Raw genomic sequence first — 19,343 nt, 5'->3', positions numbered from 1 at the left:
CTTCCCTCTCCCCACCTCTTGCTGGAGGAGGAAACAGATGGTCTCTTCTTATTCTGTGATAAACAGAACAAGAAATAGGGGGCTCCTCGCATGTGCTTCCCTTTTCTATTTTGCATTCTGCAGGGAGCTGGATGTAGGGAATCCCAAGAGCAGGACAGTGTTCGTGGATTCACGAAGGGAGAGGAACAGAGTGGTATCATAATACTAGCATTATTGTTACCAACGACGACTGCCATTTCATGAGCCTTTACTAAGCTCTGGACACTAGAGCTAAGTACCTTATGAGCATCATCTTCTTCAATCCCCAGAGTAATCCAGGGAGGTAGATACTATTATTATCCCCATTTCACGCATGAAGACAATGAGGGCTAGGAGGGGAGTGGTAAGAGACTTGCCCAAGTGCACACCAGTTTTGGAGCTAGATTGCTCTATTCCTGGTTAAGCACTGTATTGTCTCTCTTGCTCTTGGGATGAAAATGAACTTGGATTTTGGAATCAGATGTCCTTGGTTCACCTGGTTCTCCTCTGACTAGCCCTGATGGACAGAGCTGGGTGTTATCACTTACACTCCCTGAACCTCAGTTTCTTCATCTGTAAAATGGAGATCTCTCTGTCTCGTACGATTTTTGTTAAGGTAAACATTTTATCAACTGTAAAGCACCATATAAATGTGGTATAGAGAGATCCAGGGAGAGTAATAGTTTTATCCCTGCATTCAAAGCCCTGTGTGGGCTGGGCTGAATTGTGTACACTAGGGACTGTAAGAGGGGAAATGAAAAGAGGATCCCTGGCCTCATTAAAAAGACACAAATATAAAACATCTGCAAATAGGCTGGCAATGTCAACAGGAGTGAGGCTGTAATTGAAATGAAGTTTATGGCCGGCTAGGGGGAAAAGAGAGTTGGCAGTAAATCAGAGCAGTTAGGTGTTTATTCAACAAACAGTTATTAAGTATCTACTATGTGCCAGACACATTTCTAGGTTCTGGGGATAGCAAAGTGAACAAAACAGACAAAAATCCCTACCTTCGTGGAACAGGGTGTCTGAATCACCTGGGGATGTTGGTAAAAATGCAGATTCTGATTCAGTAGGCCGGGGGTGGGGCCCAAGGCTCTGCATTTCTAACAGATCCCCAGATGATGCCGATACTGCTGTTCTTTATCGGGGCCACACTTTGAGAAGCAAGGGGCTAGAGTAGGGTATGAGTCACTCTGTCAAAGGAAGGGATGTGAATTGGTCAAAAGCAGGTGTAGGGAGCATTCTGGGGCAGGAAGCCGGGAAGGAAGTGAAAACTTCTGAAAGGGAAAACAGAGCTGGAGTCGGGGCATTTCACCCCCTCTTACCAGCCAATGAGCTGGGGGGTGCCTTAAACATCTTTGTGCCCTAACAGCTGAGCTCCATGCTTGGCACACGGTAGGCATTCTGCAGGCATGTGTTGAATTGAGAGGGGGCTCAGGCTCAGTTTTATTGGAGGCCCCCACACCAACTACAAGGGCCTGACCACTGGCCCGCAGGCAAGCGCCCTGCTCTGCAGAATCTTAGTGGGGTACTTAGTGCAGCTACTTAGAGGGTATGGGTGGTTGTGGAGAAACATAATTATCTTCCTGTCTTAGATACTGAACAGATGTTCCCACGCTCAGTGAGGATGTAACAAGAAGGACCAATGTGGGCTGCAGCAGAATGGATTTAAGTCAGACCACAGGAAGGACTTTTTGCCAGAGTTTGGCCTGCCCCACTCCAGACTGTCTCATGAGGGCTGGATTACTGGTCTCCCATTCCCATCCAACCCCCCTCTTTCCAAGCCCCAGTAAAAAAAACAAACACCCATTGCTTAGAGCAGTACTTGGGTTGAACTGGGGAAGCAGAACGGCGGTGAGACAGGGACGAGCTCCAATTCCAACGGTCTTGATTCTCCAAACAAAGCACCGCGGCAGTGGGTGTAACTCCAGGCTGTGCGTCAGGCGGCCTTTTCCGGCCTGGCCCAGCCCGGGGTGTTTATTTTGTTTGTTCCTGGAAGCTATTGCCCTGATGGACAGTGCTGCTGGGGACGCTGATTCCATGGGATTTGTCAGTGGTGGGCCAGCCCTCTCCCTGTTCCCCGGGGACAGATGGGCCCCATCAGCCCTGCTCAGCTCCAGAAGAGGCAAGCATCAGCCCTCCTTGTGTTTGTTTGAGTTGGTGTCACCAGCGGTGACCTAGTTTGTGGGTGAGGGCCGGGTGCGCAAATGTGGGCGGGGGGGGAGGGGGACATAGAGCCCAGGGCGGTCCAGCTTTTCCCCTCTCCCCACTGGCTGCCTTCTGTTCTCCTCACCCACTTCTAGGCTCATTTTTGGGATCTTTCCCAAACCACAGGCTCGCTCATTCACAGACCAAACCAAATCTTTCCAGCCTGTAGCAGCAACTGCCCTCCTTGACCCCCACCTGTTCAGAGAAGGGGACAAAGGTATCCCTTTGATGTGTTAGGAGAACAGAGAATCCCCAGCAAGCCAAGGAAGGTGCTAGATGTTGGGAGAGACAGCGAGGGAGTGAGAAGTGGATGAATGGGTCAGATCGCATTTGGTGGCCTTGTGGGGAGAAAAGGTCACGATGCAGTCCTGTCTTCCCTGAAACATTCTTCCCAAGGCTTGCGGTGGAGTCCAGGGCTAAGAGCGTTTGAGTGAAGAGAAAATATTGCCTTGAGAAATTTGGGAGTGACTCTAGCAACCCAGCTAACTTTTAGTAGCCCACCCCAACTGACCTCCTTCCAATTGCTTGAATTAGGTGGACTGGGGACTGGAATATGGGGAGGGTCACCCCTGTTGCTTTATCTTGGCTTTGGCTTCCCACTGCTAACAGCCCTCTGCCCATGCAGGTTCACCCAGGACATCATCCCTTATAGGTTGGGGAGGATGATTTTCAAAGACTCGTTAGTTAAGAAAGGCCGTGGGACCTAGAAATAAGGGTACAGGGAGGAAATCTGTGGGGGGAGTGTTCCTCCCCAGACCTCAGGATTGGGGGTGAGGAGTTTTAGTTACACGGATCTGACTAGAGCTGTAAGCATTCCTCCCAGTTGCCCATGATGTCTCTTCCCACCGGCCCCTCCCTGTCTCCATCCTTCTCCCCCAAACCATGTCTTCATGGACCAGCCATGTAGGACGTGCCTCTCACATGTGGGTGTAAGAGTGTTGTCTCAGACTCTTGTTTTGTTAGTTTATTTTTCTCTGAGGCTCTTAATGTTTATTAAATAAACAGGCAATGGGTTTGTGTGACATGCCCACGGCGTCTATGTATGTGACACATGCCTGGCCCGTGTTCTGCAAGTGTGTGTCACTTTGGCCTCTGGCTGGGGAGCGGATGATGGTGAGAGACCACTCAATGACTCTCTGCAACTGCATAACCATTTCTCCAGAGCTTGTGGGGAAAGCTGCACCCGTTGGCCTCCGGGAATGTGGGTTGGAGGAGGGGAAGGAACCTCTTCAAGCTGTGAATGCCAAACCTCTCCCCTCCTGATCCCCCTCCCGAGGCAGGAAAAGGACCAGGCTGCTCTGACAGGGCCATCTCCACCTTGCAGGTACATCGGGGCCCTGGGGGCGCGAGTGATCTGTGACAATATCCCTGGCCTGGTGAGCCGGCAGCGGCAGCTGTGCCAGCGGTACCCAGACATCATGCGCTCGGTGGGCGAGGGCGCCCGAGAATGGATCCGGGAGTGTCAGCACCAGTTCCGCCACCACCGCTGGAACTGCACCACGCTGGACCGGGACCACACTGTCTTTGGCCGCGTCATGCTCCGAAGTAGGGGCCTCTTCCACCCTGCCCCACCTGCTTCCCCTTCTGTGCCCGGGGTGGGGGGTGGGGGGTAGGCATGATCCTCCTCCCCTCTCCTCCACACTGCTTCATCATCAGAGAGACGGTTGAGGGCAGAGCCCAGGAGATGGCTGGGAACCGACCCTCAGTTACTGAGAGATGTAGGCAGGGACCCCTCTAAATTCCAGTGTTCTGGGATAATGGCACAAAGGTACAGCATTCCCTGGCACCTCCTTCTCCCTTCTTCCCTTTCCCCCCCGTCCCCAAGCCCAGCCTGGGTGTAGGGCTGAGGACTGGGAATGGCTGCTCTGTTCTTACTGCCACCATCACTACCCTCAGCCCAACCCTCACCCCAACCCTCCCAACACTCCAGTAATGGCGGCAAGGGATAAACAGAAAGGTGATATGTAAATATTTGGAGAGTTGGCGGCTTGGCCCCAGCTCAGCAAAAAAGCTAAGCCGAGCTAGACAATAAACTAGGAGAAAGGGAACGAGATGGGAATCTGGCGGTGTCTGGGGGACAGGGGTGATGAGTTATCAATCGCCAAGAGCAGGATGGGAAGGAAGCAGGCCGGGGAAAGTAGCAGGTCTCCCCAAACAGGCTGACCCCTGGGCTGGGGGTCTCTATTGTAAGGGAACTGTCCAGCAGAGTAGGCCTGAAAAGGCCTGGAATGTGGACCGAGGCAGGCTTAGCTGAGCCATCCCCTCTGTGGGAGAGGATGACTCACTGTGAAACTTTTCAATGGATGGACCCAGGGAGTTTGGAAGAAGGCAAGAGTACAGGTCAGCCCAAGAGGTCAGATGTACAAAGTGGATAGAGAGTGGTGAGGGCCAAGGCGAAGAGGTCAGATACTCTGGGGAATGCTCTTGGAAGGGAAGGGTGCCTTGAATAAAGGGGGTACAGGAGTTGCTCTGGGAAAGACAAGAAGAGAGGAGGTTGCAGAGTTGGGGGTTGTGTGGGCTGAACAAGGGGACAGATGTGGGCCTCTCTGCTGAACCCTACTTCTCCCTCTCTCTCTGCAGGCAGCCGGGAGGCAGCATTTGTATATGCCATCTCGTCAGCGGGGGTGGTCCATGCTATCACCCGCGCCTGTAGCCAGGGTGAACTGAGTGTGTGCAGCTGTGACCCCTACACCCGTGGCCGACACCATGACCAACGTGGGGATTTTGACTGGGGTGGCTGCAGTGACAACATCCACTATGGTGTTCGCTTTGCCAAGGCCTTTGTGGATGCCAAGGAAAAGAGGCTTAAGGATGCCCGGGCCCTCATGAACTTACATAACAACCGCTGTGGTCGCACGGTCAGTACTCATGTCTATGCACGTACGTTCATGTCTGCTGGGGGTGACCAGGGTGTGTGATCATGGACTGAATGCGAAGGTGGAAGCACTAAAGGCTTCTGGATCACTTCCAAAGACCCCAACCCCCATGGCATTGGAGCAGTAAATGCAAGGGAGCTTGGGAATGCCTAGATTCAACCAGGTGCATAATGTGTCTTCACATAGGTGGAAAGAAGGGAAAGGCAGAGAAAAGAGGGGAAGAAGTTCCAGGAAGGATTCATGGAAGAAGAGATTCTTGACTTTGGTCAGGAAGAATGGGTGGGATCTGATAGGGGGAGAGAACAGCCGATGGCCCTTCTGTCCAGCCTAGGCCAGGTCCGGCAGATGTCGGAGCATTCCTGCTTTTAGCCCCGGGGAGGACTAAAAAGTGCCCTGACTGGCTGCCTCTCCCTCACCTGCTTCCCCACCACCCAGGCCGTGCGGCGGTTTCTGAAGCTCGAGTGTAAGTGCCACGGCGTGAGCGGCTCCTGTACTCTGCGCACCTGCTGGCGTGCACTCTCAGACTTCCGCCGCACGGGTGATTACCTGCGGCGGCGCTATGATGGCGCCGTGCAGGTGACAGCAACCCAGGATGGCGCCAACTTCACAGCAGCCCGCCAAGGCTATCGCCGTGCCACCCGGACTGACCTTGTCTACTTTGACAACTCCCCAGACTACTGTGTCTTGGACAAGGCTGCAGGTGAGTAAGGAAAGCAGGTAGGGATATGGAGCCCCCAGCTCTTGGTGCACGCAGCCCTGGTTAATCACGGTGTGGTCAGCCTCAGGAGTTAGGGAAGCGGTACTGTAGGAGGAGTCGGTCTCCTCCCGACACGAACACCTGATAATGAGATTGGTGGTGAATGCCTCAGTCCACCAGTCCCAGGGCTGCCCAAGCAGGGGAGAGGTCATCTGTCACACCTTTCTATCCCCAGCATCTGGGGTACAGTAGGTACTATGCAGGGAATGTTTAAATGAGTCACCCATTTTCCATAGCAAGCAATGGGTGGGTTGAACAGAAGAAGCATGTGATGGAGCCCTAAGTCTCTGGCTCTTTACAGCCTAGCTAAAGAAATGAGATGTAACAGGGAGACAAATGCAACTGCAAAAGACAGATGACTGGAGAAATCCAGAAAAGCTTATTTGAAAATGTGGAACTTAAGCTCTTTCTTCAAGTGTAGGGATTACCTGGACAGCCTAGAGAGAAGAACAGGCAGAGAAGCAGAGTGGCAGGTGGGAAAGTACACGTTCGTTCTCGGAACCGAGAACTCAGATTAATCTGACTGAGTGAAGGTTTGGGATGGAGGGACTTGAAGTAGATAGATGGGTTTGGATCAGACCATGAGTGGCCTTGAAAGGCTGTATCCAGTGTGCTGCCATTGAAGATTCAAAAATGGAACTGGGAAAGCAAGGAAAGAGGAAATCCCAGCAGGGCTAACCACTAGCAGAAAGCAGCAAATTGTTTTTCAATCTGTTCCAGATATTTATGGTGGAATTCTTGGGGATCCTGGAGCTTGATATGCTATTGCCCCCACAGAGTAGAAGTCACCATCTTGGCTCATATTTCAGGTTCAGACAGGTTAGACAAGGAACAACCTGCTGTGCAAAAGAACAGCTCTTCCCCTGGTCTGTCATGCGCTCCCAGGCTCTTCTCTGTAGACTTGGCACTCAGGCCTTGGGTGAGATAGAGCCAGAGACCTCAGCTGTCTTCAGTTCTGTTTGTTTTCACCCATCACGGTCATTCCTGGAGAGTCGAGTGGCTCAGAGCAAAACTGGGCACAGAAAGAGGGTGGGGCTTCACCCAAGTAACACAGAAAGTAGTTTGTGTCCTTTGGATGGTGCTAGGAGAAAAAGGGTGGAAAGAGCCCTTCCAATTCTCCCAGTGACGTCCTGCCACTAGGTATGTTTTCTTTCTACGTGATGCAATTCAGAGGTCTACTCTCTGAATGTCTTGAAATAACTCCATAACATCCAAGGTGTAAGCCTAGGCTGCCATACCTAAAATGCACCTTTGGGGTAGGATCTTTGGAGTTAGAAGGGAGGATGGGTCCTGTATGCGTTGGTTTTCCTCGGAGGCATAAAATTAAGTCTCATAAAACCCAAAGTGGGGCCTGGAATTCAAAGGGTATAAGTCATCCTACAAGGGAGTAAGGAGCCAGAAATTCCCTCCAAAGCAGTCCTGTCCAGTTGGAACTTCCTGTGATGATAGAGATGTTCTACATCTGTGCTTTCCAATACAGTAGCCACTTAACCACATGGGATTATTGAGTATCTGAAATGTAGCTAGTGTGACTGAGAAACTGAGTTTTAAATTGTATTTAATTTTAGTTAATTTAAATCTAGATGATCACATGTGGCTAGTGGCTATTACACTGGAGAGCTCAGCTCCAGTCCATAGAAGAGGCTTTGGGTGCACAAGAGAAGGACTTAAGCCCCAGTCCTTGGAGTTAGGAGAAGGAGAGAGTAGGACTAGTTAGGTCACAGGCTGGAGGAGTGGCCTCCTAACATTTTGGGTTGTATATTCCTATCGATAAAAAATGCTTGGGAGTATGTACCTCCAAAATGTGGATATTTACTTATAACAGATAGATATATTCCACTGTATTAATATGTACATTATAAAACACACAAAGTAGAGATTTTAAGTTTATGAGATAAAAAACAAATATAGAAGTCCTAAGTTCTAGCATTTTCTTTGCATATGGCAGTAGAATGTGCAGCCTGCTGTGAGAGAATCAGTCAGTCTGTTCCCCTCCTTCAGCCCCCAGGCCAGTTCATGTCCCATCTCTGGGGAAACACTAGGGTAGGTACTTTCTAGGGTCCATCCCATCCAAAATTCTATGATTTTATGATCTGTTGTCAGGATCTCTTTTGCTAAAATTGGTCAGAATGAAGTCCTGAGCATTCTCTGTGCAGGGGGATAACATCATCCTTACCCTTCAAGAGTTCCTACTGTAAGGGGCAAGGGATATTCTGTAGGAATTCCATAGGGATATGCTTCTGGGCAGTCATGCTAATCAGTTTGCCTCCTCAGTTGAACAGAGATTATAGACATAGTGTAACAATCCACTGAGTTAGATGCTATTATTATGCCTATTTTCATAGGAGAAGACTGAAGTCCAGAGAGATTAACTACCTTGCAAAATCACATAGCTAGGATGTGGCGGAGCTGGAATTTAAACTTGGACAATCTGACAATAAGGCCTGTGCTTTTAATGGCCATACTATACTACTTCCCTGTATGGTACAACTTAATAAAATATCAACTAAGGACCAAAATACTAACAAATGGTAGCTGGATCAGAGTTGTGGCAAGACTTCTTGGAAAAGATAAATTATAGGCTAAGTTGTTTTTTTGTTTTTTGTTTTTTTAACTTTTTAGTATGGATAACTTCAAACACGGAGAGCCCTTACCCAGCTTTAACAGTTGGGAGCATTTTAAGGCCAGGTCTTGAAAGAGATACGGAGCTGTGTATTGGCCGGGTTGGGGGGGGGGTTGTTGCAGGTGAAGTCAATGGTCTTTGGGGAGCCTTGATGGTGGGAAGAAGCCAGGCTGGTGCAGAGGGAAGCAAGGAGATGGTCATTTTGGCTAGTTGGGCATATTTTCAGGAAAAGGGATTCTTTATGGTTTCCTCGTGAGGATGTGGGTAAGGGAACCCAGAGCAGCTGAAGGAAGAGGTAGCTTGGTTCTCACTCTCTCTCTTCCCCAACCCAGGTTCCCTAGGCACTGCGGGCCGTGTCTGCAGCAAGACATCTAAAGGGACGGATGGCTGCGAAATCATGTGCTGTGGCCGAGGGTATGACACAACTCGAGTCACCCGTGTCACCCAGTGTGAGTGCAAATTCCACTGGTGCTGTGCAGTGCGATGCAAGGAGTGCAGAAACACTGTGGACGTCCACACTTGCAAGGCCCCCAAGAAGGCAGAGTGGCTGGACCAGACCTGAACACAGAAATACCTCACTCATCCCTCTACTTCAAACCTCCTGACTCAAAAGCACAAGATCTTTGCATGCACACCTTCCTCTACCCTCAACTCTGGGCTGCTACAGTTTCTATTTAAGGACTTGGGAGAGTAATCCAGAAGGACTCTCGTGTCCTGACTGGTTCCTTAGCCCTGGGAAGGAGTTGACAGGGGATCTAAGAAATTGAATGGCTCCCTGACTGCCCCCTTGGGAGGTTAGAAGGGAGAGTGGAAGAGGGAGGGGTCTTCAGAGTGATAGAAGTTGCACTAAAGCACATGGTCAAGGCTCATCTTTCCTTTCCTTTGCACCGGCTTCCTGACACTTCTTGTGTGTGCAAGAGGAAGGGTACCTGGGGAGAGCTTCTTTGTGTTCCTACCTGACTGAGGGGAGATGGGACAGAGATGAAACCACATCTCTTCCCTGGGTCAGTTTGAGCACACTGCCTGGTACCCCAAAAGAAACTCTTAGGCTACAACCTTCTTCCATTATCAAGAGTCTGGGATTGCTAGATAAGAGTTAGCCATAGTGGACAAGGTTCCATTCACATGCTCATAGGTTTATAAACTGCTGTATTTTGTAGGGGAAAAAAATTATATGACTACACAAACATACATTCTCATCCAATCTCCCGCCTCTTTTCAACCTATATCAGACAGCATGTTGCTCACTCGCCTCTTATTCACCTGCTGCCTGTTCAAACCGAGTGGCATGTAGTGGTTCTTATGCCTACCAGATCACTAGAATACCCTGGAACACTCCCGAGAAAGAGTAATTTAGTAAGCCTACCTAGGCCTTGGGATTTGATTTTTTTTTTTTTTTTTTAAGTTCCTATGCATTATTCTAGAGGTCAGCCAGGTTTGGGAAATACTCAGTAAAAGGTATGGGACTCATGGGGGGTGGGAGAGGGTAGCAGGTCTGATCTCAAGGGCCCCACATGAGGCATCAGTGTATACTAGGCAGGTATACTAGGCAGGGATCTTTGGCTTGAGCAATTTTTAGGAGAGGATCCTGGTCTTCAAAGCTGGGAATGGAAGCCAGTGGCTACAGAGGGAAGGAGAGCTGGGGCTTGGGGCCAAAATGGTAAACAGCTCAGAAAGCAGCCTTTCCCCATTTATTCAACAAAATTTTTTTTTAGTGACTGTCCAAGTCCTGGTGATTATTACTGTTCACTCCATCTTTGGCTTAAATAGGGGAGTTTCTTCTATGCTACTTCTATGCTATGTTTCAACTAAGCTTGCAGTAGAGGAGTCTCCAGGGATGGTAGACTTAGTAAGCTAGAGGCTAGGACATGGAGTCCCCAAAACCGTCCTGTCCTGTTTTTATGTGACTCAGACAATGGCTATCTCTTGCCTGGTGATACTGTAAAAGACCAAAGTGGCATAGAAATTCGCAGTCATGACGGACCTGGGTTGAAACCACAGCTGTGCCATTTACTGTTTTTGATATTTTGAGCAAGATACCCACATTCTCTGAGCCTTTATCGTCTCCTCTGTAAAGCGAGGTTACAAACCTATCTCAGATATTGAGTTTTAATTATGACCCCCATTCCAGCCATCGGACGCTCTTACCAAAGTCCCTAACTGGTCTAGCCCATCATGATGTCTCTTAGAACCTTCCATTTAGAACTGTACAGTATTGACAGCAGGCTGTAGATTAAGGGGCCTACACAAGGAATTCTGAGTATAGGCACCCCCCCTCCTTTCCAAGTTCCTCTCCAACAACCCTTGGGGTCCTCACGTGTTTGTGGCGCAGCTTCACTCTGCACAGGCAGCAGAAGGATGGGGGAGCCAGAGCTCTGGGCCATGGGGGCAGATTTATTTGGATGATAGGACTAATATTTGTGTAACCTGCTGAGACCTGTGTGGGAGAGTTTAGGGTGGTTTTTCTTTTGGTGAGGGGTTTGCTCCGGTTTCACATCCATTAACACAAAACATGAGCTAGTCAGGGCCCTTGTGGTCTGCGGTGAGGGGATTCCTGTGGAGAAATGGGACTGAGTGAGTCAGGCCAGGGGAATGTCTTCCTTGCAGAGTGGATAACTGATGAGCCAATGGTGGGATTAGGGAGGGGGATATGGGAGGGGAAGAGAAGAGCTTCTGACATCTTGAGCTGGGATTAGGAGGAAGAAAGCCTTGGAGTAGTGGAAAGGTAAGGGGGTCATAGTCAGTCTGAATCAAGACTAGAACTGCAAGAATTGACATAAGGGTACTGTCTTTGAGTAGAGCCTCGGGTCCCAGTCCGCCCCTACTCACAAGAACGCCCAGGTTACCGCATAAAGGATAGCTAGGCCTTCCTGGGACTTCAACCCAAGTTCACTCTGCCTGTGCTCTGTCACCTATTCCTTTTCAGTTCTTACCCCGTGGAAGGAACTGAGCCTCTTCTGGCATCTCATACTGCTCTGTGCTTCTCCTGGGCTCCAAACTGTAGTTCGTTCCTGTGAGTGGTTAAGAGCAAGCTGGCCAGAGAGTGACATGTATGAACAGTGCGGTGGACAGAGAGAGAAAAGAGGTCCATGTGAACCCCACTATTGAGGCTATGTGGTCCCAAGAAGGAATGATGGCCAAACAATTACTTTTTCCTCTTATTTCTTAGCTTGCCTCTGCATTCCAATTGGCTTTGGACAACAGGCATCCATTCCGCAATAAACAAACAAACAAATTTATGTGGAACAAGCAGCAAAAGGAGAACTGCATTTGGTGCAGTCAGGGCTCCATTTAGTTCTGCTGCCACCCACTCACTGCCTCTAACCACCCCCTCCCACCCATCCTCTGGTCAGTAGAGGTCTGTCCCTCTGGCAGCAGTCCCTTCGCCCCTCTCCTCTCTGACACTCCTTCGTGTCGGTCCTCATCTCTTCTAACTTTCAATATTTAGTAGGATGCCTTGCAGAAAGTGCCATTTGGATACAAAGTTAGCTTCAAAGACATGATCTCTATCCTTTAAAGGTCTTAGCCTCTTTTAGAGAAGGCACGTGGCTGAAATACCTCGGCTGCAGAGCCTGTGGCCAGTTTCCCTCATGTACAAGTAAGAACGCCAGCCTGAACCCAGTTCTGCACGTAAGAGCCAACTTCTGTGATTGCTAGCCTTGAATAATAGCGCTAACCCATACGCTTTCTTAGAATGATGCTGGAAAAATGAAATCAGGGACTTCGGATTATTTAAAAAAATTAAACACTGCCTGGCCCTGAACGTCTGTTTGCAAAAAGTCTTGTAGGTCTGACTCGTGACTACTTACAACCTCGTTTCTCTTCCTCCCTATTGCAGAGAGTAATTTCTTTTCCTTTTTCTCACCTCCCTTAGCAAGAACACCAACCACTAAGTCTTTTGCCAAATTCTTGGACCCACTCAGGACGTTGGTTTCTATATGGCTTAATATAAGAGAGATAATCAGGATTTTTCTTTTTTCCTCACCCTTTCTGAGATTTTTAAATGCCCTCAGTGGTCATAGGGCAGAAGCCCAAGGGAGGCCGCCAGGGAGAGTATGTTTCTCATCCCTGGGAGGCCGTCAGCCTAGCTCCTGCAGCCAAATTACAGCACCAGAGAATAATGTGATGCATTCCTGGGCAGGTCCGTGGGACCCTGGGCGCCTGGGCCTTGTGGAGAGAGGTGCCAGACACAGAGCTCTCCGTAAGCAATCCTGCAGAGCCGCCCCCTGGGTGCAGAAATGAAATACGGGAGAGCTTCACATTACACGGAGACCTGTAGCTCACACCTGGTTATTGATGGCCTTGGTGGAGGCCTCTGCCCCCACCCTCCACTTGGGAACTGCCTGCTACTACGGGGGTTGGGCACCTTTGAAGCAATGTTGGAAAACAAGAAAGAGATGCTTCCTTTCCACTCTTTGCTCCTCCTGTGAGCCTGCGCACAACGGGGAGGAAATGCACACACATGAGCTGCGCTTCTGTGGACATACACATAGCTTCTCCCAGACTGCAGCAGAGTTCTAGTCCGCCTCCCTCTCCCCGACAATAAAACAAGCAACTGGATTTCAATCAAATCCTTCAAAAGTCATACCAACTTCAGGGATTCAGCCATCACCAAGGAACGTTAAAAAGTTCCATTATCAATACGCGAGCAGCTGTGCGGTTTGGGGACTGGTATTCCCCTGGGAAGTGGCAGGGAAAGGATGCAGAAAAGGCATGGAGGGGAGAGATCAACAGGAGACAATTGCCACCCAAGCAGAATGGCTAAGACTGTGGGACTTCCCATGGCTGGTTCACGCTGGGGATAGTCCAATCTGTGCCCTGTGTGCTAAGGATGACGGGGCAGCCTCCTAGGACTGCACGAGGTAGAATTACCAAGCCTGCAGCCCAAGACCTGTTGTTTTTAACTTTTATTCGGTTAGAAAACAGGATAGCTTTGGGTTCCAGAGATAATGTCCATAAGAGAGAGGTCCTGGAGAGGAGCAAGCAGTGACTTTTCTAGGGTAAATATGTCACAGCTGCTGCACTAAACTGAGCTTTCCTAGAAGCTGTTAATCTCTTTGGGTGACTGGCAGGTTTCAGGCAATAGCCAGTGGAGTGTCAATAATATGCCTGTCCCTGACCCCGAAGGTCAAAGGGATAGAAGAGGGGGAGAGTTTTTAAGTAAATTTTTCCACTTTCCATTCATGGCTTAAGTTATCCCTGAGCATCTTTGGGGCTCTTCCTCATTTACTGAAGACATTTTAGTCATCCTGGAGTTGAGAAAGCAAGGGAAGCATTCTGCCCCTGATCCCTTAACTCTGAACTACTGTGTGCTCACTTCCGTTCTTGCCTATGAGGCTATAGGTGGAGCAGCTAGACGTAGACGTTCTCTTTCTTTGACCAAAAGTAGCTCAAATCTGGTGACTTTACTTCACCACCAGCAGCCCCTGTATGCAGGCCTGACCAAACAGAAAGGCTAAACTGAGTGAAGAAAAAGGGAAGACCAGGTAATCCACAGCTGTCCTAATGACAACTGTCTGGGTGGGGTTCCCGGAGAATAACTGTGATGTTCATGAGAAGCATTTTCAAGGACAAAATGCTTTAACATATACCTAATTTTCACACCGACCCTGTGAGGAGGAAGACATTCTCACTGCACAGGTGCTGTTCAGAAAGGCTCAGGGATCTGTCTGAGGTCATGTGATACGGAGTGGCGCAGACAGAACTCAAGTCCGGGGTTTCTCACTTCACACCCTGTGTGTTCTCCTCAAAGACTGAGACTACCTCAGGCTGGAAGGGCCAGAGTCCCAGCCCCTTCAGAACAGAAATGGATACAAAATATTCAAGGAGAGTATAGGTGAGCAGAATTTACAACAGGAACAGCCTACGCCTTCCTTCACCACATCAACGAATCCCCTGTCATTTTGGCCACTGTTTCCACTGCCACAAAATGATCACTACACTAAGTAGTCTGCATTTAATCTACTCTGGCTCCTAGTACTTTCTATTCCTTTTTTTCTTCTTCAGATTAACACTTTAACCATTTGTTTTAATTTTATCTAGTTCTTTTAAAGTGATGCTAAGCGCAAAGAGTACAAGTAGTCCTGAGAAGCCGTGAGCGGAAACTGTTAAGGCTTTGGGCTTCTAAAGTATGTATTAGAATTTCCTTTGAGGTTTCACTCTTTCTTTTTTTAAACGCTGTCAACTCCTGGGCTAGGAAAGTGAGAAGAGGGAATGAGAGTGCTAAAAACCTGTCCTATCCCAGGCCAGATGCCTACTCAAGGCCTGGTAAAAGTCCTGGGACCTCTAGCTGAGACAAGTAATTTATCTACACCAAGGCAAGGAGAATCCACCCTGCAGAGAAACCCCTATGAGATGAGGCAGACAACAGATTTTTACTTGATCAAAAACTTTTGCTGCTCTCAACCCCCCTCCTCCCACCCTCATTCAAAATCTGGACTTCTGTTTAGGTCCAAGACAGTGAGACAAAGCAGCTCCAAGAGAGGATGTGTGCAAGGGGAACCCTTCCCTGTTCAACCCTGGAATGCATTCCTTCAGAAACAGCATAAGCCTGCACATACCCTACCTATCCCACTCCTGCACCCCAACTGTGAAGGCAGAAGGGAAAACTGCAGGAACACAATGTTCATCCATCATAGACCTAGGCCCCCACTTGAGCTAGGGGAAGGACACCTCATGAAAACAGTCTACCTATAGTCAGGATCTGTCCCAGAGCAAACCTTACTTTTTGGTCCATCGATCTTGGCTCTCACGGCTCTCCCTGCTCCCCACCCCCACTGCCTCCGCATGTGGGCTCAGAAGTCATCATCTAAAGAATTCCACTGCTCACCTCCTGCATAGCAGCACAGCCCCATGAGGCCGCACACCAGATGTAGGGGATAAAAGTACGAGGTCATGGCTTCTAGCAAGAGGCTTTTTCTGAAACTAACCCTGACTCCTGGAAAAGAGGCAGAGCAGGAGAGTGTCGGGTGAGCTGCTGACGACAGCAGCTTCATGGGTCTTGTGTGAAAAGGAAGGACAAAGCCTTCATTAAAAATTTCCCTGCTCCCGTCTCCAGACCTATTTCTGATCCCACATCTACTCCTTGAAGGCGTCTGAGTAGAATGCAGAGACTGCCAAGCCGAAGGGTTAAATCCTTCCCATTTGTCAGGGCCTATTCAGCAGGCTGCCACACTCATGCTGAGGTGGAGGCCAAGCCCTGAACACGTGGCCTGTTCCTCCAGGCAGTCAGCTATGATGTAAAGGGAAAAGGTGTGGAGGGCGGACTAGAACTCTGGGGAAATTGAGAAGGCCGTGGCCTTCAAAATGTTTGTATGTAATAGACAAAGACAAGGCATACAGGAAAATCATCATTCCTTGGATCATTATGCCTGTTGGGTGACAAGCTACACAGGCAACAATCACAAAGGAAAAACAGTTCGAGGAATGGACTGAGAAACAGAAGTCTCCGAACAGAGCAATCCGGCGGAGGTGATGCGGCAGCCTTTCTACAGGGGTGACTTCTGAGTTGGAGTTCTAAAAGATAAGGGATGGACTGGTGGAGGGGAGTCAGAGAAGGGGTTCTACAGCGAAGGAACTGGTATGCGCTGAAACGTAGAAGAATGTGCAAGCAATATATAAGGAATTTCAAGCCGGTACATATTATATACACTGGGGACGACCGAGAAATGAGAATGCTGAGATAAGAGCTGAACTAATGTGAGCTAGCTGCATGCGCCTCGACTGTCACATGGTGTGGAGCCCCTGCAGGGCCGTGCAGCATCTTGATCTATGTCCATCAACGCCGGGACACCGATGGGAAAGCACGGGGATGAGTCCGTTTGTTACATGTATAGGGATGAAAAGAGAGCTACACTGTACATAACAAATGCTAAGTGTTAATGACAACTCACTAGCATTTGAGGTTCTAGACTAAATAAGAGATGTGAAATATTCTGTCCACAATTGTGATGCATTAATGGAGGCTTACAGGCCCAGACGCTGGCATAAATTCAGCCAAACTCTTAAGAAATTACAATGTAAAAAAGGAATAATTTAAAATTAAAAATATGTGGTTCTTTCTCTCACTCCCCACCTTAGAATTTGACAGGCCTCGATGTCCCGTTTGACATACGGGACTTTTGTGGCGAGCAGATTCATCATATGTGAGGCCACAGTGAATGGGAGGAGAGTGATGAAAGAGCTTTAGGGACCGCCACACCAGTTCACTGATAAGGGAGAAGACAGGTCTTGTGCACTACAAGCTGCTAGATAAGAGTGGCTGCCAAAAACAAGAGACAAATTCCAATTTCCTAACTTCCAGTTAGGTCACTGGCTTCTTGCATCGTGAAGGTAAAAACAGAGCTATTTACCAGGCTCCTGTCCTACTTCCTTACTGAGCTTTCTTAATTTTTGAGGACAAAAATCACAAGGACAACCCATTCTTCCACAGCACTCTCCTTGTGCTTCTTTCAGAAACAGAGTAAGTTGACCCTTGCACAACACAGATTTGAAGTGCATAGGTCCACTTCTACGCAGATTTGTTTTATAAACACAGTGCAGTACTGGAAATGTATTTGTTTCTCTTCCTGATGACTTTCTTAATAACATTTTCTTAATTATAAGAATACAGTATGTAACAATACAACATACAATATGTGTGTTAACTGTTTATGTTGACGAGGGTTCCGGTCAACATTAAGTTTATGGGGAGTCAAAAGTCGTAAGTGGGTTTTTGACTGTACAGGAGTTCAGTGCCCGTAACTCCTATGTCGTTCAAGGGTCAACTGTATTAGAATACACACACACACACACACCACTGAATAAGCCAAAAGGTGAGCAGTATCCTAAGTGTTTGCTTTACTTAACTGGCACAATTTGGTGCTGGGAGGCAGCCACTTACACAGTGACAGCATTTGTTGGTATCATCTTAGTTTTTTCCTCCTTCCCTAGGCAGTTTATAAAAGGTGATTCCTGAAACCTTTCGCAATAGAAAAGCTCAAGGGTTTACATTCAACTGTGACACCACTATGAATTCATTAAGAGGCATGTTTCAGGTTGCACTATAATTTCCCTATGTAACATAAACCCACGGAATCTGACATAAGCTGATTGCTCATGCTGGTTATTTTATTTACATTTCTGAATGGAAGGGATCTCAATACTCATAAAATATCTAACTGACTTATTATTTTTCATCTGTTCTCCCAGGGCAGCTAGTATAAAATGGACATCGAGACAGAAGTCTCAACTTGTATGACTGGTTAAGCGACCAAAGAAAAGTTACTGCTCAAAAGCAATTAAAAAAAATAATTTAATATGGAGCTTGAGGCCAAGAGAGATGATTACTCTCAATGCCACCTGAAAGGTAAAAGTTAAAAAAAAAAAGTTAAGTAACTGTGTTCATTATCTTTGTCCAAGTCCTATGGGAGTAGGTGGTAGCCGGGAAGGGGTTCTGGAATTGACTTTTGACTTAACTCTTTCTCTAGAGACCTAATATTGGTAGACATGGTCTAGTCTAAACGGGAACACAGGTGAATGGATGAGAGTGGGCTCCTTACAACCCAGAAATATGAATGTGCCTCCTTACCAGCATGTTACAAATCAAACTTCTGAGCTGGAAGATGCTATCATGCATCTAACTCATCATCTGGAGATACATATTCTGTTAACCTACCCAAAGAATGATAATTTCTATTTATACCAGCAGATATTGCAAGCTTGGATGGATTGCTAGAGAACTAACAATCACCAGTAAATTCCAAAGCCTCATCTGCAGTCTTCTGCCTCCAAGTCATTGTTCAAATTGCCCCACTTCCTTTCTTCTGCTGCCACACCGAGTTAAATCAGTATACTCTTTGACCCCCTAGTACGGTCTTGGGCCATAAACTTCCATCATTTTACCATATTTATTGATGACATGCCCAATTAGTATAAGCTCCCCAAGGACAGGTCCTGTGCCTATTTTGAAATATGTATTCCAAGGTCATATCCCCAGTGATCCAGTTAGCACATAAACTTGATTGAGCCAATAAAGATTGGAAATATTTTGTAGTTCCTTAGAAAATCTTGGTGGTCCCCCCTATAAAAAGGTAGAATTGTCCAGGATGCAGAATTGATCAGCAAAATTCAGCTTGGGAGAGAAGGAAAAGGAACCTTATTTCAGTGCCTACCCCAATGTCTTTTTATTATTTTTAAAAAATTAACACTTGTGCCGGTTTTTAGAATCAGTGACTGCAGGATGCAGCTTTGACATTAACAGTAGGCTCTGGGAAATTCTGAGTGGCTCCTTCGCGTCTCTCTCACATGACCACAGAGCCAAGTAATTTTAGTCCTAACTCTTGCTACCCCATTCTGCTTCACAATGACATCGTGCTGTTTCATTTTCCAAACCAGAATGGCCCTTATCTTTTATCAATCTGTCATTATTAGAAATGAGAGGACACAAACAAGGACAATGAAAATGTAGGAGCGTGAGAGGCTTTTGTGTTATGGCAGCTACTATGTGAATCTGAGGCGAGATATTTCTTATTTAAATTCTGAATTGTGGAACGCTTCACTTTTCGATGAAGTTTAAACCATTCAGATAAACATAAGGAATACCACTGTTTATAAAAACATGTACTTGCTCAGTTAAGTGTTAAGATGAAAGTCCTACATGCCTCATGTTTGAAAGAGAATAGAGGCTCCTCTTTCTACCTTCCTTGTGTGACTGAAAGAGCTCCTAACTGAACAGTCTTCCAAAAGGGAAAGTCCTGAGTCTAAAATGACTTTTTAGGTCACTACATCTTATGTGAGGCACGTGAAAATAACTCCTCAGTCACTTCCAGTCAAATGAATAAACATGCAAGGGTGAGCTAATCTACTGCTGTGGCAGCAGCTT

General features: G+C 47.7%; 1 protein-coding gene across 1 annotated transcript; it reads left to right on the top strand.

The window, feature by feature from the left end:
• Positions 1–3,555: 3,555 nt before the first annotated feature.
• WNT2B (Wnt family member 2B) lies at positions 3,556–9,848 on the top strand. The gene is made up of 4 exons (XM_078072601.1): positions 3,556–3,771; positions 4,807–5,084; positions 5,538–5,802; positions 8,815–9,848. The coding sequence occupies exons 1-4, from the start codon at positions 3,645–3,647 to the stop codon at positions 9,042–9,044; spliced, it is 900 nt and encodes a 299-aa protein (XP_077928727.1). The 5' UTR covers positions 3,556–3,644; the 3' UTR covers positions 9,045–9,848.
• The last annotated feature ends 9,495 nt before the right edge of the window (positions 9,849–19,343 follow it).

Source organism: Halichoerus grypus, chromosome 5, assembly GCF_964656455.1.
Source record: "Halichoerus grypus chromosome 5, mHalGry1.hap1.1, whole genome shotgun sequence".
Classification (NCBI taxonomy): domain Eukaryota; kingdom Metazoa; phylum Chordata; class Mammalia; order Carnivora; family Phocidae; genus Halichoerus; species Halichoerus grypus.
This window is presented reverse-complemented; position numbering and strand designations above follow the sequence as displayed.